The following is a 22,306-nucleotide window of genomic DNA, read 5'->3' as shown; positions in this document are numbered from 1 at the left end:
AACTCAGGGCTCCAATTAAAATGATGGAGTTCATTTTCGGTTCTGGAACGGCATTGTACACGACGTACGGTCATGAAAAGGGACGGTTTTGCTTTATAATGTGACCTATTATAGTATGCTCTTAAAACAGTAATGATGAGTTGTAAAACTATTTCATGCAATTAAATCAATTGGCGGAAGTTAAGAATTTGGAAAAGCTGCTTCAATCCCCTCTTCCCCCGATTTTCCTCCTTGTCTCCCAAAAATGTTGCTCCATGCTGGAGTCCAGCTCATCAACAACAACTTTATTTAGCGCCATTAATGTAGAAAAGCATCCCAGGGTGCTGTATAGAAGCCTAATCAGACCATGCAGAGTCAAAGAAAGAGCTATTAGGAGAGTTGACGAAAAGCTTGGTCAACTGTGAGTCTTAAGGAGGGTTTTAGAGGCAGATATGTTTAGGGAACCTCAAATACTTTGCGCAATTACCTTTTGGAGAGACGTGACGGTTAATGCGGCAGTGATAAATAGCAGTAAGATGAATGACCAGTTAAGCTTGTCTTTGTTGATACTGGTTGATGATGGAGATTTTGTGGAAGATGATGGAAGCAGGTGAAATTTGCTGCTTTTTGAAATGTGACATAGGATGTTTAATGTCACCTGAACCAGCAGCTGGGACCTCTATTTATCATCTTATCTAAAATATGGCATCTCAAACAATGCAGTATTCCCTCAAACCTACTCTGTACTGTCAACTTAGATTATGAGCTTAGGTCCTGGTGTTGGTCTCAAATCCTCCTACTCTGATCAGATGAATATGCTACCAACTGAGCCAAGCTGATATCCAAGGACATCCATTGTGAACATTTCTAACTAAATATCTATTGAACAGGATTGTTTAATTTCAGTTCAGTTAATCAAGGTATAAATGACATGGATGTTGGTAAGCAGAACATTTAAGTTTCAAAAATTTGCAAAATAAACTCTCAACCTTCTGAATCCACGTTCGTATCCAAGATGAGTATTGCACCGTGTTACCATTCGTGAATGGATGTACAGATCCATTAACATATCCACAGTGTTATGCACAGGGTTACGGGGCATGCTGTTCACCAGAAATCCTATATTAATTTGGTCACACTTGATTATGCTGCACGTTTGTTGTGCAGTTTGGAGTGCTGCTTCTGCAAGGAAATTTGGTTTCTGAAATTCCCTGCTTAGATTTGCAGATTTGCATACCACCTCAGTGCTGCACTGTCGGAGGTGCCATCTTTCGGATGAGACGTTAAACCGAGGCCCCGTCTGCCCTCTCAGGTGGACGTAAAAGATCTCATGACATTATTTCGAAGAGAGCAGGGGAGTTATCCCCGGTGTCCTGGCCAATATTTATCATTCAATCATGAAAAAAAAGATTATCTGGTCATTTTCACATTGCTGTTTGTGGGAGCTTGCTTTGCGCAAGCTGGCTGTCGCATTTCCTACATTACAACAGTGACTACACTCAAAGCACTTCATTGGCTGTAAAGCGCTTTGAGACATCCGGTAGTCGTGAAAGGCGTTATATAAATGCAAGTCTTTCAGAATAGTGCTAAGACTCTAAAGAGGTTTAATGAAATGTGTCAAACCCATTTTATAAAGATAAAACATTGATTTGCAAAGAAGGAAACACAAAAGGTGAGCTGCAGGCTCTTTTTGTTGCTATAGACTAGCATTGGTTGTACATGGGAGGCCTGTGAACTAATTCAGCATGAATTTTACATGAGTAAATATAGCTGATATGTTGCAGCACAGACTGCTGTTTTCTAACTCAGTGCTGCCACCAACTGGTCTACTGATGATTCTACTGAAGGCCTGATCGTACAGTACATATTGTACTCAAGATTTGAAATTCTGACTTTTCTAATTAGTCTTTGCAAGCTGCAAGCATTTTTTCTCAGCATTTAAAAGAAGAATCTAACCCATTAACATATACACTGGAAAGCTGTCTTCAAAAACCATGTTCAGAACCGGAAGTAAAACTTTTGAAAGCAACTTTGTTAGAGAATTATTTCATTATGTTCCCTATTATTTTTGAATGGTTGTGGAGAATTCTGCACTAACAGCAGTCAAAGGTGGCACTGCCGCAAGCTTTAAGCAAATACGTCTTTTAACCTTCATACTAAATTCACTAAAATATGTCTTCCTCAGCACGTAATTAGTTGTACAACTTGATGAATTTCACAGAAAATTCGACGGGAAAAAGACATAAAATTGACACAATATTGCCTTCGAACCTCTCCACATAGTGATAATCCAGAACAATCAATTTAGCATGATGATAGATAGCACTGCTGCAAAATCTAATTCAGTGTTTCAAGTGATGTCTGTAACCAAGTCAGTGTGTAGATTTACAACCTTGAAATTACTCCCTGCTGTTATTTTTTTGTGTACTTTAACAATTTTAAAATGTGTGTGTTCATATCTCGTGTTTTGAACTCCGACCACTTATGTAAAAATAATGCATTATGCCAACTTGATGTTCATGATCCCGTGTTTACAAGAAATAATACGCATTTTATTTACACAATGTACATCCTCCAACTGCAGTGTCGATTTCGATGGACTGCCTAACATAATAATTTTACTAAACACGTAATAGCAAGTAAGATGTGTGTTTATCACTGGTACTTATTTCCTTTCCTTTACACACTACCTTTGCAAGTCTCCAACTACTATTGTGTATGAATCCAGTATGTAACCCAGAGAGTATCTGGACGCGCTTCCATTACTGTTGCATCACTACTATGGAAAATGCTCCCCATCTTCCTCCCAGGCAGCCAGTGTTGTTCTACACCTTCGTCTTCCTCTTCTTTGTCCATTCCCTGCAGGATGTCTGTGCTATAAAGTTTCCAATCAAGCCCCAACATCTTGGCCTATAAGCAATAATTACAGAATTGAACCCAGCTCCCAAAAGGCTGTGGATTCTAGGACAATTGGATTTGTCAAGACTGAGAAAGATAGATTTTTGTTAGGTAAAGGCATCGAGGGATATGGAACAAAGGTGGGTAAATGGAGTTGAGGTACAGATCAGCCATGATCTAATTGAATGATGGAACAGGCTCAAGGGACTGAATGGCCTATTCCTGTTTCTATGTTCCATTTAACGCTATCTGATATCGTTCTGACAACAACTGAAATGTCCTACAAAATCATATTCTAATTTAATGAGTATCCTTGAGACTACTTTTAACAGCTGTACCTAAGTGATGCATTACTCTGGAGTGGTATTTTATGAGACTAACTCACCTCGATCGGATTTATAATTTACTTATGCCCTAGACATGTGAGTTGGAAGGCTGATATCATTCCGTTTATTTCCCTGTTAAACCCTTTCTGCCATCATATGCTGTAGTTAATATGGAATATGCTAAATTTTTGCAGCCATTTGACCATGAATGCCTCATCGGGAATGTTTCCGTAATATCGCTCAAACTTGAGTATTTCTTTCAGTCAATTCATCTGTAATCTGATTAAAATCATTTATTTTGTAAATGCCAAAGTCTTGCTCATTTTTTTTTATTAGCACAATGCAAAGAATAGTGCAAATATTGTCCCCTTTATAATTTCATTCATTTAGCCTGCTGATGTTTAACATTTCAGAGTAAACGGGACCATCTGTTAATGAATGTCAAGTGGTACTATCGCCAGTCAGAGGTGCCTGATTCAGTCTATCAACATCTGGTTCAGGACCGACAAAATGAGAATGGTGAGTACTATAATATTTACTTTACATGACACACGCAACATTTTATTTTTTTCCATCTTTTCTTAACTCCCTTCCTCTCCAGAAGGTGGCAAGTCATGGTTCCACAGGTGGCAGTGGCTCTCTGATACCTTGCTCTCGAAGGTGCCATGCCTTCATGTGGGAGCCTGGCTGTGCGAACAGTAAATTTACTTTTTTGGGGAGTGGGGCAAAGGGGGACTGTGGGAGATCAACCTGATTCAGTGTCCACACACATGCATTTGGCAGCAAGAGCCACTGGATGCCATTCAGGAGCAGGAACCTTGGCCTATATTTCCCTCCTCCTCATAACCCAGGAGATTGCCAACTGTAGCACCTTATTGACACCCAAACCATGGATGGATACCAAGAGTTTCTTAGCTTGTATGACTATTGTGCACACATGCTGCTTTCACCCGATGAGCTACTGGGGGACAAAAAAAAGAGTCTTTCAAAACCTGCAGTGAGTAACTAAATGTTAGTGCTGGAAGATCGGTAATTAATAAATGTAGAATTTGCTGTAGATTAGATTTGCAGTTTATTTACTATGTAGGAAGAATATAAAATGACAGAGAAAGAGGAGGGAAATGGGATTGGAATAGATGCTTCTGTCAGGAACGAATACCAGCACAGGCTCGATGGGCTAAGTGGCCTTCATCTGTGCTTGACTACTATTCTATACACCAGAATTGTATAAAAATTGGCACCTGCTTGGATAAACAATTTAAATCTTCCCCTCGCCCCCCCCCCCCATTTTTAATTTTTGAAAAACTCAAATGAGAGAAGTTTAGAAGTTGTACTTTACTGAAGCACCATGTTATGCTCTGGTTAATCTATTCTGTGTCATGGACTGGATGTTGGTGAGGTGCTGCAGTTGGCCTCCATGTCCCTGGGCTATAGCAAGAAGGAGATAGCGGCCATTGTTACGTGATCCTGCACATATGTGCAAGAATCAATTCTTTTTGTAAATGGCCTCGTGCCTTGAGATGGAGAATCTTGGGGGTTAAACATGCCATTTCTTAAATTTCCATCCTGCACCATGTAACTTTCCATTTTTAATTGTTTTTTGTAACATTCATGCATGGTTTATCTTCAGTTCTTTCCCTTTTATCAATTGGATTCATGCTGTTTCTATGACTGACAATTTTGTTGAGAGTTCTGTGGAGTCAATTATTCTCAATATTACTGAATTTTGAATTTTGTTTTTCTCCTAATTTGAACAAGACATTGCAAAGTATTGACCATCAAAATTTTAATCAACCCCTATCACTTTAAACTGATCACAACCAATGTCTTTCCATGAATCGCAACTTTACATTTTGCGCAACCATTTTTTGATTTGTATTACGTTCCACTGCCAAAATGACCCAATAACTTGTTTAACTTTTTCAATGCAGCTATATCCTGGGCAGATGGTTCTAACAGTATTTTTACAAGATATTTATTTTACAAGAGCCTTCAGTGCCATAATGACAGAAGATTGTGGGATGAATTCACAGTTCCTGTACTCCCAGTGAGGGGCTGTAGTCAAAGGAAGTGCATGTTAGAGAAATACCACTGCAGTGTTGTAGCTATTACTCTGAACTGTGTTGTCTTTGAACACATCTCCCTGCTGGAAGTGTGGGATCAGTGAAATTATCTTCCAACATACTTAAAGTCACTAGATAAAGACCATGGTTCCCAAAATGGAGTGAATTAGATTGGTATAACCCATATTAATTCCAATTGTATGCCTCGTGTTTATACTCTTGTAGTTGCCAAAGAGAGCTTTGGAACATTTGAAGGCTCCAGTGGACATATTAACTACCTTAAACATTCACTCCCTCCACCACCAATGCATCATGTCTGCAGTGTGTACCATCTACAAGGTGCACTACAGCAACTCACTAAGGCTTCTACGAAGCACTTCCAAACCCTGTGACCTCGACCACCTCGAAAAACAAGGGCAGCAGGCGCAAGGGAACACCACCAGCTCCACGTTCTCCTCCAAGTCACACACCATCCTGACTTGGAAATATCTCGGCCGTTCCTTCATTGTCGCTGTGTCAAAATCCTGGAACTCCCTCCCTAACAGCTGTGAGAGCACCTTCACCACACGGACTGCAGCGATTCAAGGAGGTGGCTCACCACCACCTTCTCAAGGGCAATTAGGGATGGACAATAAATGCTGGCCTTGCCAGCGATGCCCACATCCTAGGATGAATAAAATAAAATTCTATGGGGTACTATCTTTTGGTCTAACTTCTCCTCCCCTGCCCATCTCCCACCGGTTAGTCTTGGGTATTATTATTTGCCACTTATCTTCTCTTAAGGGGTCTGGATAGCTATTCCTAATGAAAATGATTAGCAGATGGTTCCAAGAAGGAACCAGTGGAACTCAGCGATTGCCATCAGATGGTGTCAGTGTACGGCTAGTTTTAGGTATCCTGGAACATGTGGAAAAATTCCAGATTAAACCTTCCTATAACACTATTTTGCTAAGAGTCAGGTTTCAAATTAATCATGCTAACGAATGCTTCATGAAAATCTAGATTGTAACTAGGATCTTTCCAATCAAATTTCTGTGCAGTATTATCTCCAAACCAAAGGAAAAGGCTGCTGTCATTGGTTACCTTTGCAGTGTCAGTTTACAGCTTATTTAAGATAGCCTGTTAGGGCAGTCGTCCCCAAATCTACTGGGTGGTGGAGGCTCGGCATCTGGTGAAGTATCTTACTGCTGGATAGATAAAACAGTATGCTAGCTGATGTAAAATTAGAACCACCAACACCTTTTCACTTGCCTCCTGACCAGATGGGGAGCACACCTAAGCAATTAATGCGTTGTTTCATAACACACAGCGAAGCATAAAAAAGGTGGGTCTGGCTTACCTCAACAGTATTGTGTTTTGTGCTTCGAATATCAGCATGATACCCAGACTCCGAGGGTTAAAATATGAGGAGAAATTACATAAATTAAGGTTGTATTCCCCGGAATTTAGATGGTTAAGGTGTGATGTGATCGAAGTTTTCAGGATATTAAGGGGAACAGATAGGGTAGATAGAGAGAAACTATTTCCGCTGGTTGGGGAGTCTAGGACTAGGGGGCATAGTCTAAAAATTAGAGCCAGATCTTTCTGGAGTGAAATTAGGAAACACTTCGACACACAAAGGGTGGTATAAGTTTGGAACACTCTTCCACAAACGGCAATTGATGCTAGATCAATTCATTTAAAATCTGATACTGAAAGATTTTTGTTAACCAAAGGTATTAAGGGATAGAGGACAAAAGCAGGCACATGGAGTTGGGTTGCAGATCAGCCATGATCTCATTGAATGGCGGAACAGGCTCGAGGGGCTCAATGGTCAACTCTTGTTCCTATGTTCCGATAAAAGGCCAGCTAGTCATCCTATGAAGAGTACTGTGGCTAGCTAGCCAGGAAGGAAGACTGATCTCTAATCCTTTGCATGGTTATGTTTGAGATCAGTCACTGATGGAGAAAATACAATATTATCAGCAGAGACAATGAACATGAGTCGAGCTCTTTCATCGGGAGCAGTAGATCCCATGTTCCATGGGTATAAATAGCTATGAAGGTTTTCTGATGTACCCATATCCTAATAAGAATGTTTAGACTTAACCTGCTCATCTTGTGGCTGTTCAAAGGTGATTTGGTCTTTCAAAATTGTGGTTCTTACACATCTTTTCATCTTGGGCTTACTCCTGAGTTTTGTGAGAATTACATAACCATCTCAGAAAGGAATTTGGCAAATTGCATTGCCTAGATTTTTAGTTAATGGTCTTCTAATAATAGATTTAGTTTATTTATTTGATGTGTTTGAAAATATTCTAATCTTTCAAAGGTTGGATGCTGATATAAAACTAATTTGCATCACAATACATCCAATGGCCATATCGGTATTTAATTTTCTTTCCCTCCATTACACAGTAACTTCTGCTCCTAAAGCACAAGACTCACAACTGTTCTATTGTATCCCAAAACTATCAAGGTTTCTGTATTTTTGGAACATATTAGTTGTCCCTATTTATGGGGGAAGAGGGGAGGGGGCAATTAAAAGACCAGCTGTGCTCAAAAACTGCAAACTCCAGTATAGGACCTGAAGCTGTTAATGCATAAACTAATATATCCCTCTTGAACCAGTGACTTTATGTGGTATGCAGTGCTTATTTGAAAATATTCAATTTTGAAGCTTCAGTGTTAATTCTGCTGAAAAGGCTGGGTGGATTGTTTGTTTTGGTCACGACACATAATACCACTTCGGAATAATGGCGAAGTAGTATGATCCCTATTTTCAAAGTTTCTGTCCTTAAGAAAAAAGTATTTTCACTAAAGTACTCAATATTCCACCTTCTATGCCAATATGAAGTGAAAGGAAAATTCTCATCCAATGGATTTAAGGAGAAATCGCAACTAGATCTTTTAAAACCTGATCATTGTGGGAGTAAAACTTCAATTAAAACTGTCACAAAATAAATGATGGCCCATTGGTTAATGGACATATGTTAATTTATTCTTCCTGTTCTATTTTTGAGAGATATTTTCTGTAGTTCAGCATTGTGGGTGATAATAGTTCAAGAATAAACATGTCTTGCGATTGATGGAATGTTTTTTAAAAAGTAGTTTTTTTAATAAACATAATTATCTATTGATGGGGTCATATGTAGAATTATTCTGTCTGACATTACATTGAAATGGAAGAGAAGCAGATGTGCTCTTAACATCTGGCTGACTTGCATAAATTGTCTGGTTGCAGCAAAGTTGGTTTATGTAGAGACTGATTAGCAGCCGTCTTTATTTTTAAATCTGTTCTTGATGTATTTTACTGTGAACACATCAAGGTTTGGCTAGGCGGCTTTAAACAGACAAGAAGAGTTCTCCCAGTTGGTCTTTAAATAGACTTCTGAAAGGTGAATGGCAGCTTGTGACCATACCTAATAAGGATCCCCTTACCAGCAGCAGAGTATGCCTGCTTTGATGAAAGGCCAGTTGGCAGAGGCCTAAAATCGTAGCCCTTCAATTAATAATTATTCTTCAAAGGTTTAAAAACTAGCCAGATGGGACATGTAATGGGGTAAGTACTCTATTTTGACAGACCATCCTTTATTATCGCTTTTTAAAAAAGTTTTGTCCCTGTAAATGTCTACTCTTCTTTCCTCATTCTTACGGGGCTACATTTCTACAGGTGCTCACAGCCCTCGGGTCCCTCATCCACTTGGCCGTTCTTCAGGTGAGTCTAGATAGGTGATTGCCAACTGGCAGTGTGACTCTGTAGGGCATCACAGCTGAGCTCACCAAAAGTCCACAACTGTAGGAGTGATTTCCCTCCATCACCTCGCATTACCCTGGGATGTTAAGGCCAATTGTGGAACCTAAACTATGATCAGTTGACTCGATACAGACTGGGAGTTGAACCTGGTTCTGCATTGAGCAGTTCCTTTACCTATTAGGCAATTGGGGAAGCATGTTCCCTTCTCCTTCAATGTTTCTTGAGTTTTGATTTCCAGGATTTACCATATATAGTCTAAGCTGCTTAAGCTTGTTAATTTATTCAACAACTTTTTTTTCCAAAATTCTTGTTCAAGTTTCTCCACAAAATCTTGGGGAACTTGGGCTACTTAATCAAAAATTACTTGGGTCAAGGAGGTCGTGGGGAAATGACATACTGTAGGATGAAAATTACTTGTGAGGCTGTGCATCCTCAGTAATTTATCCCATTGGTTTGCCTGATTCCATCATTGTATTTGGAAGACTCTTTAATTAGAGAAATGAGGAATATCACACCTAAAGGGGAATAATCTACATTTATTCTTCCTTTACCATTTGAGAATCAAGGCCTGAAATTTTCAAGTTGTGAGATTTAGGGTCCAAGTATCTTGCATTGTAAATTGTGTATTTTGTCTTCCGATCAGCAATGGAAAATCATTGTAAAAGTTTCTACTGAAAAGTATATGCTGTAATTTGTGAATTTTAGTGTGCTGTGTAGTATATCCTAGAATCATTACAGCACAGTCGGAGGCCATTCAGCCCGTTGAGCCCGTGCCTGCTCTCTGCAAGAGCACTTCAGCTTGTCCCAATCCCTGCCCTGCAGATTTTTGTCCTTCAGGTACTTGTCTAATTCCCTATACGGATGTCTTCAGGAAAAAAATAACTAACATGGTGCAATAGAAATCTGGGTAATGTATAAGGGAATGACAACCATAAAATAGTGTCCTTATGAATGTTTCCATATTTTGGATTAGTCTGCATGGCAAGGGTTTAAATTGTACAACAACATTTAGTCTGTGCTAACCTCATGGATCAGATGCACCTGGAAATGAAATTTGGAATTGATTCTGTATTTTCAGTTTGACGAAAATGAAAGATTTTCTTGCAAACAAATTTGCTTTAGAAGATAGGTTAATGGGTTATGTGGAGTCCATAGTTCATTTTTTACAGACCACTTAATGGCTTGTGAACTATTATTTTCCCTCTTTTTTTTTCATCTGAACTGCCGCAAAAAAAAATTCTTAATACTGATTTGTTTAATTTGTTTTGCTTTCTGTCAGATCTAGTTTAAAAATCTATAATCATAGTATCCCAATTCCCATTTACAAAATAAGCAGACGTTCTCGCCAACTCTTCTCCCCTTCCCTCCCACATTGTCAGCACTTCACCGTGAGAAGCAGCTGAGCGATGTTCGTCACTGATGTCACCAGCCAAGAGTTGTAATGTTTTACTTCTTGATGGAAATCATAAACTGGAAAGCAATAAAATGCTTTCAAAATAATTCAGAAAATGGTTGTTTAAAAGTGTAGCAACTTTGAAAGAGACATTCAAGTGAGTGTAGCATTTATGGGGACAGCTGTTTAAAGAATAGGTTGTAAGGGGATGCCTGGCAACTTAAATGTGAATTCTACTCTGAAACATAAAATTACATAGAATATATAGCACAGAAACAAGCCATTCGGCCCAACCAGTCCCTGCTGGCAATCAGGCTCCACTTAAACTTCCTCGCATCCGTCCTCGTCTAACTCTTTCAGCATAACCCTCTATTCCCTTCTCCCTCATATGCTTGTCGAGCCTCCCCTTAAATGCATCGACACTATTCACCCTCAGCTGCTCCCTATGGTAACGAGTTCCACATTCTCAACACTCTCTGGATAAGAAGTTTCTTCTGAATTACCTATTGGATTTCTTGGTGACTGTCTTATATTGATGGCCTCTAGTTTTGCTCTTCCCCACAAGTGGAAACATTCTCTCTCTGTCTACTCGATCAAAACCTTTCATAATTTTAAAGGCCTCTATTAGGTCACCCCTCAGCCTTCTCTTTTCAAGAAAAAAAGAGTCCCAGTCTGTTCATCATTTGCTACTTTTAGTGATTTGTGTATTTGTACTCCAAGATTCCTTTGCTCCTCTATCCCATTTAGATTCTTATTTTCCAATAATATGTGACCTGCTTATTTTTCTTACCAAAATGTAATACCTCACACTTAGCTATATTGAAATTCATTTGCTAATTATGTCAATTCTGCAAGTTTATTAATGTCGTCTTCTAATTTGTTGCAGTCCTCCTCAGTATTGACTTTTTCCACCATCCCCCTCTCTCCCGATTTGGTGTCATCTGCAAATTTAGAGATCGTGTTTTTAATTTCAAAGTTTAAATCACTAACATAAATTGTGAACACTAGAGGTCCCAGCACTGATCCTTGCCGGACCCCACTTTCCACCTTCTGCCACTCTGAATAGTTAACCCCCTACTCCCTGCTTTCTGTCTTGAAGCCAGCTAGCTATCCATTCAGCTACTGAATCTGCCTCCTCTGACCTTTCGCATTAGTCAATTATGTGGTACCTTATCGAAAGCCTTTTGGCAATCCAGATAAGTTACCCTGCATTACCCTCATCTCTCTGTTACCTCTTCAAAAAATGTAATGAATTTGGTCAAGCAAGATTTCCCCTTTTGAAATCCATGCTGACTATTCATTATTATATTTTTGGTTTCTTGATTTTTTTTTTTCTATTTGCTCCTTTAGTAGTGATTCCATTATTTTTCCTACCACCAATGTTAAACTGACTGGGCAGTAGTTCCCTGGACATGTCATATCTCCCTTCTTAAATATAGATACCCACCAATCCTCTGGCACTGCACCTTTTTCCTAATAAATTATTAAATATGTGCAATTGCACTTCTGCTACCTCTTTTCTAGATTCTTTTAAAATGTGAAGATATAATCCGTCTTTACATAGGGTTTTATCCTCTGAGTTTGATTAGTTTATTTAATATTTCTCCCTTTTATTTTAAATGTGGTTACATCATTTCTAATGTCATCTTCCGATGCCATGTCCACCTGATCTATCTCCTAAATATTGGAGCATTGCAAATTATTTAGTATTTCTGCCATTTCGCTATCACTGCCTGTGATTTTATCCTGTCCATCCCTTAATGGCACTATTCCCATCCCAACTTTCCTTTTTTTCCTGAGAGTCTGTAGAATAGTGTACTATTTTGTTTTATGTTCCTTTATAATTTACTTTCATAGTTCCTCTTTGCCTTCCTAATTTATTTTTACATCTCTCCTAATTTCTTCATATTCTCCCTTGTCATGCTCTCTCCTGCTGTCTATGTTCTCAGTCGATGTTTCTTTCTTTCCCCTAACATTTTCCCTTATGTTTTTATTCATCCATGGTGTCTCATTATTGTTTAGTTCTTGTATTTTAGTGGAATATATTTGTTCTGGTCTCTGTTGAACACCGTTTTAAATGTTTCCCACTGCTGTTGCACATCATTGTTTGCCAATATTGTTGTCCATTTTATTTTCCCGAGTTCTATTCTCAGCTCCTCAAAGGCGTTCTTTTTTCCTATCTATTACCCTGGTCTTGATCATGCTTCTGTCCTTCTCAATTATTATCTTAAATCATATTATGGTCAGTATTGCCTGGATGTTCCCCGACTTTTACTTCGCTTAGCTGCTCTGGTTCATTCCCCATTACTCGATCCAGCAGTGAATCCTTCTTTTGTTGGACTTCTTACAATAGTAGGTTCGAAAGGAGTCCTGTACACCCCTTATCCCCTTTACCTACCTCTTCTGGCCACTTAATTTTAGCTAAAAAAATCTCTTCTGGCCACTTAATTTTAGCTAAAAAAATCCTGGCTTGAAGTACAGCCATATCTAGGGTAGGTTTCATGACTGGACCAATTTAGAGACCATATGATAACAGTGGCTGGATTTGCAACTGTAACCACTTTATTTTGCATACTAGCTACCATTAGTTTCACTTCCCATATTGAGGGGAAAAATGTTGTTGGAACTCACACCTACACAGTGTGATGGATGCATGTACAGAAGAAATTGCGCCTCTCAAGTTGTCAACTTTGAGTCGACAAATGAGGGCTTGGCTCGGATTACAAAACCGAGTTGTCAGTATCAGCTAGGACTGTGCAAAAGTTGAGCCTGAATGAATGTCAGTCTTGGCTTGGATTCTTATATAGGAGGCAAATGTGTCTTTGTTTGATGGATTATTGGGGTGTGGGAGGGGCGAATGGGGCTCCTTCAGTAGAAATCAAGTGCACCACCTCCCTACGACAGGATGACGTCCACATTGGAATTACTCTTCCACAAATTAGAAGACCCATTAGTGATGGTCCCTTAAGTGATGTTTTTCAAATTGAAGTAATAAAGTTCCAATCTCAAATAAATGTGACATTAATTAGCACCTAGCTAATATTTGATCAGAGTTTTTGTTCCCTAAATAAAGATAAATGTTTGATGCCATGTTCAATTTTTTAATTATAAGTTCAATGCGATTTTAAATGGTTGCCTAACTTCAAACAACAATTGGGTGGTTTTAACTTTTTAAAGCAATAAAATATTCGAGATATTGAAAAATTCGAATTTAATAAAACATTGTATTTGTTCAAAATTGGTGGTAATTGCTAATCTAATTGGAGCAAAAAGAATTGAGGAAGGATAAATTGATAGGAGAAAATGGTGGAAAATTGCAACAAAGATTTGTTCAAGGACTTTTATAAGGGACAGATAAAGAAAAGTATTATTTTTGAATGATGTGTTTGAATTCCTATACAAATTACACTTGGATTCAGGGCTGCCACCTCAAGGTCACTTCTGATCAGGCTCTGTTATGCCTTGCTTTGATTTGACAAAGTCTGTTATTTTCAATGTATTTTTGTCTGTCATAAGATTCTCGTAACTCTTCCCCTTGGGGAACTATTTTTTTTTAAATCCGTTTTCATTTATATTAGCATTTTTTACATTTATCCTACATCTGAATTTTTAAAATAAATATATGTGAAAATCATTTACATACGTAATTGCATTTCCTGTAGATTCTGGCCGTGAGCTTGTGATCACAGACCCAGTAATTAGGAGTCGGGAACTCTTCATTTCGGATTATGTAGACACCTACCATGCTGCAGCACTCAGGCAAGTTTCAGTAATTAATGTGATGGTTTGTTTGAATAAAGCTGCAAGATTAAAATACTAATGGGTTTAAAAATATTTCATGACAACATCAATTTTATATATATATATTTTTTTTCCTTTCAGAGGGAAATGCAATATTATACATTTTTCTGACATATTTGCTGCCAGAGAGTTTAAGCCACGACTGGACCAATTTTTTTATATTCTGGGCTATAACCCAGAGACAAGGTAAGGACTTAATGTTTATTTTGACAAAAATTATGTACAAATGCTCTGAAGATAATTTAATCAAATATACAAGATGCCTCTTTGCCTGTTTTCATGACAAAGCATTTGAAGGCAAAGAGACATTTTAAAGGATATAAACCAGTTGGGTAAACTGAGGGGGGAAATATTTTCAAAAGCTAATGAACAGAATAGTCACTTTAAAATCTACATATAACAATCCCCCTGCTCACTGCCATGTTATGTTAAAGGTGACGAGTTTTGCAGCTAGTTACTTCTCAAGGTACAGCATCCTCTCTTCTCCTCCACCCACCCACTCCGCCTTCATCTCCCCCATTCTGATCACGTATGAATGACTTCCTTCCAGTACTTCGTCACATCCAATCTGAGCTGCTGGGCAGGAGCAGCCTCAGAACAAACGTCCCCTCTGTTGTTAATATGCTGGGCTTCCGTCTTGCATCTTCTCTCAGCCGTCCGGGAGAGACTTGGAGGTCATCGGAGTGGGGGAATTAAATCTGTGTCCCACCATTCCCTAGATCTGCACTTTAATGCCTTACAGAGTCAGCAAGAAACGCTCAGCACTATTGAAAGTGATTTCAAATTTTGATTTGATTTGTTCTTTTCCCTTCAGAGATCTGGTTAGTATAAGAAGTTGCTCTTGCTGTGAGATTTGTCACTGTGCTTTGTGTGACTACTGAGATTTCAGTGAAGTCTAATGTTGGGCATGTGAAACTTATGTACTATTCCATTTGAACTATGGAAAACAGCTGTATCATTGCAGATTTTGAACTTCCAAACGTTGTAGAGGCCATTTTGAGCTATATAATGATAACAAGAGGTACTAATTTATTCATTCATGGGATCTGGGCGTCGCTGGCTGGTCCAGCATTTATTGCCCATCCCTAGTTTCCCATGATGGTTTACAGATTGCCAGTGGTGAGAGTAATTAATATTATATCCAAAACATATTGATGCAGCATTAAAGTTTATTGGTGCAAGTGTTATTTTCCAATAGTGTATTGGTACCAATATGCTAAATAGCTGAAGGACAACATTGTCTAAACAACAGTTTTCTAAAGCTGCAATTTTATGGATGATGATTCCAAGTGGTTTCATGCTTTGACTGTCTATGCTGTAAATAATTCATGAAAAATTCCTTGTACTCTGAACCAGGCAATCTGTTAGTATCGTACATCTTACTATAGTGAGTACAGCAGTTTAAAAATATTATGCCTCTTGTAATCGCTGATACATTTCAGACCTTTTGCAAATAAAGTCTGCTCAATGTGCCATTTCTTGAATATTCCAAAATAACTTTATGACCCTGTAACTGTAATATAAGAACATAAGAAATAGGAGTAGGCCATATGATCCCTCGAACCTGCTCCACCATTCAATAAGATCATGGCTGATCTGATCATGGACTCAGGTCCACTTCCCTGCCCGCTCCCCATAATCCCTTATCCCCTTATCATTTAAGAAACTGTCTATTTCTGTCCCAGCTTCCACAGCTCTCTGAGCAGCGAAATCTACAGATTTACAACCCTCAGGGAAGAAATTTCTCCTCATCTCAGTTTTAAATGGGCGGCCCCTTATTCTAAGCTCATGCCCTCTAGTTCTAGTTTTCCCCCATCAGTGGAAACATCCTCTCTGCATCCACCTTGTCAAGCCCCCTCATCATCTTATACGTTTCGATAAGATCACCTCTCATTCTTCTGAATCCCAATGAGTAGAGGCCCAACCTACTAAACCTTTCCTCATAAGTCAACTCCCTCATCTCCAGAATCAACCTAGTGAACCTTCTCTGAACCGCCTCCAAAGCAAGTATATCCTTTCGTAAATATGAAAAGCAAAACTGTACGCAGTATTCCAGGTGTGGCCTCACCAATACCCTGTATAACTGTCGCAAGACCTCCCTGCTTTTATACTCCATCCCCTTTGCAATACTTGCGTTTCATGCACAAGTATCCCCAGATCCCACTGTCCTGCAGCACTTTGCAATCTTTCTCCATTTAAATAATAACTTTCTCTTTGATTTTTTTTCTGCCGAAGTGCATGACTTTCCAACATTGTACACCATCTGCTAATTTTTTGCCCACTTACTTAGCCTGTCTATATCCTTTTGCAGATTTTTTGTGTCCTCCACATTGCTTTTCCTCCCATCTTTGTATCGTCAGCAAACTTGGCTATGTTACACTCAGTCCCTTCTTCCAAGTCGTTAATATAGATTGTAAATAGTTGGGGTCCCAGCACTGATCCCTGCAGCACCCCACTAATTACTGGTTGCCAACCAGAGAATGAACCATTTATCCTGACTCTCTGTTTTCTGTTCGTTAGCCAATCCTCTATCCCTGCTAATATATTACCCCCAACCCCGTGAACTTTTATCTTGTGCAGTAACCTTTTATGTGGCACCTTGTCAAATGCCTTCTAGAAGTCCAAATACACCACATCCACTGGTTACCCTTTATCCACCCTGTTCGTTAAATCCTCAGAGTTCCAGCAGATTTGTCAAACATGACTTCCCCTTCATAAATCCATGCTGACTCTGCCTGACCGAATTTTGCTTTTCCAAATATCCTGCTACTGCTTCTTTAATAACCAACCCCAAAGGTTTGAGTTTAAAAACTGCTCTATATTGCCTGTATGCCTTTTAGCCTATATTTTTTAAAAAGCATTGCATCTTTACAGTAGAAGAACTGCCATTGAATGAGAGAGTCTATTATCAATTGTTTTGCTAGATGGAATTATGTGAAAATAGAGTTTCACCGAGGGCGGAGGAAAAATTGGAGTCCTTCACTTGGTATGCATTAGGGTTGCATCCTGTAACACTTTGCTGCCTGTTTCCCCAAACCCTGCTAACTTCTTGTGACCCATATGCAGGAGGAAGAAAGATACAAAACATCTCCTGTAACAGTGTTTTTCAAACAAAAGTATTGCTCTCGGAGGAGCCTATGTTGTACTTTTTGGGAAAAAAAATCATTTTTGGGGGGATTTTGCGCTTGATCGTGTTAAAATCACTTCATGGCCTCGCCAACCCCCACCCCATCTTTTTTAACTTCCTATAGCCCTGCAACCCCCCTCCTAACTGTTCATCCCTCTGACTTGGCCTTCCGTGCATTCCTTCCCCTGCCCCGCCATTGGCGGCTGTGCTTTCAGCAATCTGAGCCGCATGCTCTGGACTTGCATGCCTAATGACGTCTGTCTCTCCCACCTCCTTTTCTTCTTTTAAAACTCACCTTATTGACCAAGCTTTTGGTCATCCATCCTAAAAATGGATGTTCACTTTCATGCTGAAGCACAACCATGAAGTCACACCAACCCAGTTTCTCTGCTGGCTATAGACTGGTGGGTTCCCACCAGAATGTTCTGGGCACAGAGCTGCCCGTCGAATATTGCCATCAATCATGGACTTTTCACAGATCTCAAACACAGCTGTCAATCAAAACCATAACACCAGAGTTCTTGATTCTTTCATCTGTGTCAGTGGATTTCACTGATTTGTTCTAAGCTCTTTTGATGATCTGTTAGAATAAAAGTCGTAAATAAACCGCAACTATCTGCCAAATACTTTGAAAACCAAAGACCATAGGGCTAGAACCTCCACTTTTTTTGCATGCTCAACGCCCATTATACCGCTGAAATGACGTATAACGCCCATATATTGCATGTTCTGGCACAAAGTGGAAACTGACGGGCTTTTTTCGGAGACTTATCGGCAAGCGTTATTTTCCCAATGGGCTTAATCCCGAGAAAAAAATATCACCGCCCGCCCACTTTTTTGGGGGCGGAATCAGCAGGATGGGCGAAATCAACACCCATAATATCACCCAGCATTAACTTTCCGAACGGAATTAACGCCGAGATTTAATATTAAAACCCGGTGACTGATTTTTGTTGTAAACAGCATATTTACCCAAACTAGCGCCCATGGAGATTGCCCATCTTCAATTTCACCACCTTGCACACATATCGCCCACAATATCGCTCACTCAAAAAAACCGCCTACAAAAAGTGGACCTAACCTGTGTGGCTGGCATTTGTTAAATCACACTCTTACGGTAGGAGCTGATATCGGGAAGATTTGACTGAAAAGGCACTGATGTGAGTGACAACGCTGACACACTGCTGTGTGTGTGCAGCTCAGACATCAATGGTGCCCATCATCTTGGTGCCAGTTAAAGTTTACGTTGATTGATAAGTTGTATTTAACCCATTCATGGTAAGGAATCACCAGTGTGTAAGGGTCCAGCTATCTGAGACAATGCGCAACAAGGTTATGTTCAACAACAAAAGTTTAATACCAACATTGGTCTGAGATCATAAGTATCAAAGCCAATAACACCCAACCCCCGCCCACATCCCACTTTTTCCACCATTGACATCAATCACATGTTCAGCATGTCCAGCAACACAATACAAAGGCAAAACAGGAGCGTGGTCCCCAGGCCCCATACATTGCAACAAATTGCATACACCCAGTTAGAGATATAACACAGCCATCACCTGCACCTCACTTTCCTTCCCCCCTCTCTTTCCCAACTCTACCCCTTCCCCTCCTCGTTCCACGGCACCTGGCCGAGGAGCTCCTCAGGTGGTGCCTCATTGGGGGGGATGAAGGCAGATGCGGTGGTTGGACGGGTACGGGAGCAGGGGATGCTGAGGGGCAACATTCTCTGATGCAGAAGCAGGATCTTGGTTCTTGCTCTCATCTGTCGTTCGCAGTGGTGGTGCGGAACCTAGGGGTGGAGTGCCGCGCTCTGGGACCACTGGGAGGGCTATGGCATCCAGGGTCTCCGCCATGCGCAGAATGTACTCGGTCACGGTGGCCAGGTGTCGGGATATGCCCCCCAAAGCTTCGATGAGCTGGTCACCAATGTCTACAGTCCTGGACAACTGTGCCATCTCTCCACTGTCATGTCGCGCTCGTGGAACAGACCTGCCACGTACACGAGACCTCCGCAGGGTCGGCACCGTCTTGGGGGACAAATGGGGTGCCCTGTGGAGAGGTGCTTGGGGCTGGCACCTCCAGAGTGGAGGTGGGAATGACCTGAGGACCAATTGATGGCCTTGGGGTGGAATGGGTTCTGGAGCGTGGTGATGCATGTTCTTCGAAGTCCGCGCTCTCATCCGTCGAGAACAGACCCAGCGGATTGACGGGCGACAATCGGAGTCCCTCAGCACCAGATGTAGTAGGATCGTCTGCCGACTCCTGCCTCGCGCCCCCACCTTCTGGCCTCTGTGGCATTGCCTGGGGCCGCGCTGCTGGCTGAGCTGCAAGATACAAATCAGGTTATTAGAGGAGAAGGGGGTGCTCGGGTGACAAGGTGAGTCCAGCGCTACACGCAGCATATGCACCACAAAAGCACCACCACTCTCAAAATCATCACAGACATCACATTTCATGACTATCAACACATTGTGCATTGCCATGATTTTCATTAGGCCAGCATTATTTTTATGACACTTTTAGAAATCATCTATCATATATGATTGGTTGGATATGAGTTGGTGTGGCATCTATTGACTTTACATGATGCAATGGTGTAAGCTTTACTCACGTGGCATCACTTCAGGGTCTGCAGATGCGTCCGTGGCTGTCCGGGGGTGCTTACCGACAAGTGCTAGGGTCCTCCATCTCTGTTATTGCGGACTGGTGCCCCCCCCCCCCCACCCGTTCGCCTCTGCATGGACCTCATCGTCGATAGCTTCTTCTGTAAAAGGTGACGGGATGACATGGCATGAGATCATTGCGTGATATCATTGCTAGGTACTGTCACAGAGACTGATACAACACATAACCGACAGATGTAATCATGATTATTATCATTCTTTACCGAAAGATGTACACTGTGACTGCAGGTTTTGAGTAAAACATTCCCTGTAAAAGTGCAAGATCTCACATCTGCTGATAGTCACTCATGAATGTTACAAATCAAATTATATAAATACATAAGTACATGTAAATCAATGTAATACTCTTGCGGATCCCACAAGGTCATCCCATCATTTGCGGCATTGGTTGCCCTGACGCACCTCGTTGGTCGCCGACGAGACCACCTCTGCTATCTCGCTCCATATCCTCTCGTAGGACTTTGGGGTGGGCTTCCCACGCCCTCCCCGTGTCAAATCACCCCAGCGTGACTCGACTTCCTGCGGGAGGGAGGCATTTGCCTCGTCCGAGAACCTCCTGGTTCTTTTGCGGCCTCCAATGTGCCCCTCTCCCACCTCATTGCTCTCTCTAGGGTCAGTGTCCGCAGCATACTGTGATGCCTCCTCCTCTCCCTCCATTATAGGGCAAATTGTCAAATATGTGGCTGGTAACTGCTAATTTTTGTTTGCCTACTTGCCGTGAAGCTCTAAAGTCTACCTCCTTCCTCCCAAAGCAGCCGCACCACACCCAGCCACGCCCTCAGTCCCTCTGAGCTCCCTTTCTCTCTGTCGTCTCATCTGTGCATGTCATGGTGACCCTTGACCTCCAGAATCATGGGAATTGAGCGTTGCCATGCCGTTGCTAAGGACGGCCACACTTTACGGCAGAAGGTCAAAAAAATTTAATGCTGCCGCCCATTTTCAAAAATGTAAACTAGGTGTTTTGAGAATGGGCGAGAAGCTGGCGATCTGAAAACCTATTTTCAGAGGTAATTTGGCTCAGCGTGACTGTGCTAGATCAATCCAAAACTAATCCTGTGCTCTATTCCCATTATTACACTGGATATCCAATTTTCCCTTGACCTATGCAACAGTATCTGTCCTAAATGATATTTAGTACTCTGAACTATGACTTCACCAATATCTTGTATAAATTGATCATTATTTCTTAACTCTTGTACTCTATGCCCCGATTTATAAAATTCAAAATACTGTTGGCTTTTTGTGTGACTTTATCGGCACGTAATTGCACTTTCAGGGAATTATTTATTTGAACCCCTAGGTGTGTCTTGTTATTTTTCTGCATCTGTCCATTGAGTGTATATTCCCATTCCTTATTTTTCCTCCCAAAATGTATTGGCTCACAGGTATCCACATTAAATTGCATCTGCCACATGTCTGCTTAACCTGTCTGTATTCCTGAAGTCTTTTACAATCCTCTTTGCTTTTTGCCATTCTATCTACTTGTGTTGATTCGAGATTGTGCACTCTCTCCCAAAGACCAAATTATCTATATGAACACCGAAAACACTATTCTGGTACACTCCTTTGAATCCTTCTCCAACCTGAGCAGCACTTGTTTATCCTAACTGTTAGTTTCCCATCTGCAAAACACCTTTCTATTCATGCTACACTTCCTTGTACACGACACAGCTGAATTTTTCTGACTAGCCTCTTTTGAGGTACTTTAAGAACATAAGAAATAGGAGCAGGAGTAGGCCATTCAGCCCCTCAAGCCTGCTCCACCATTCAATAAGATCATTGCCGATCTTCTACCTCAACTCCACTTTCCTGCACTATCCCCATATCCCTTGATTCCCTTTATCAAAAATGCTCTCAATGTCCCTGCCTTGAATTTACTCAACGACTGAGCCTCCATAGCCCTCTGGGGTAGAGAATTCCAAAGATTCATCACCATCTTGAGTGAAGAAATTTCTTCTAATCTCAGTCCTAAATGACCGACCCCTTATTTTGAGACTGTGACCCCTGGTTCTAGACTCCCCAGCCAGAGGAAACATCCTCCCTGCATCTACCCTGTCAAGCCCTGTAAGAATGTTGCATGTTCCAATGAGATCACCTCTGATTCTTCTAAACTCTAGAAAATATAGGCCTAGTTTTCTCAATCTCTCCTCATAGGACAATCCCTCCATTCCAGGAATCAGTCTGGTGAACCTTCGTTGCACTCCCTCTATGGCGTATATCCTTCCTTAGGTAAGGAGACTAAAACTGTAAACAGTACTCCAGGTGGTCTCACCAAGGCCCTATATAATTGCAG

General features: G+C 40.8%; 1 protein-coding gene across 10 annotated transcripts in view; it reads left to right on the top strand.

The window, feature by feature from the left end:
* Nucleotides 1–22,306, top strand: part of rerea (arginine-glutamic acid dipeptide (RE) repeats a) — a 564,590-nt gene that overhangs the window by 286,673 nt on the left and 255,611 nt on the right. For 7 of the 10 annotated variants that reach the window (XR_011587646.1, XM_070860497.1, XM_070860493.1 and 4 more), the window contains exons 4-7: nt 3,617–3,722; nt 8,919–8,963; nt 14,058–14,154; nt 14,278–14,382. Coding sequence is in view for 9 of the 10 variants with exons in the window: in XM_070860497.1 (XP_070716598.1) it covers nt 3,617–3,722; nt 8,919–8,963; nt 14,058–14,154; nt 14,278–14,382 (353 nt within the window). In the remaining variant the exon portion in view is untranslated. The remainder of the gene's footprint in view (nt 1–3,616; nt 3,723–8,918; nt 8,964–14,057; nt 14,155–14,277; nt 14,383–22,306) is intronic. The other 3 variants (XM_070860503.1, XM_070860500.1, XM_070860499.1) reach the window with 1 other exon arrangement.

This window comes from Pristiophorus japonicus, chromosome 18 (assembly GCF_044704955.1).
Source record: "Pristiophorus japonicus isolate sPriJap1 chromosome 18, sPriJap1.hap1, whole genome shotgun sequence".
Taxonomy (NCBI): domain Eukaryota; kingdom Metazoa; phylum Chordata; class Chondrichthyes; family Pristiophoridae; genus Pristiophorus; species Pristiophorus japonicus.
This window is presented reverse-complemented; position numbering and strand designations above follow the sequence as displayed.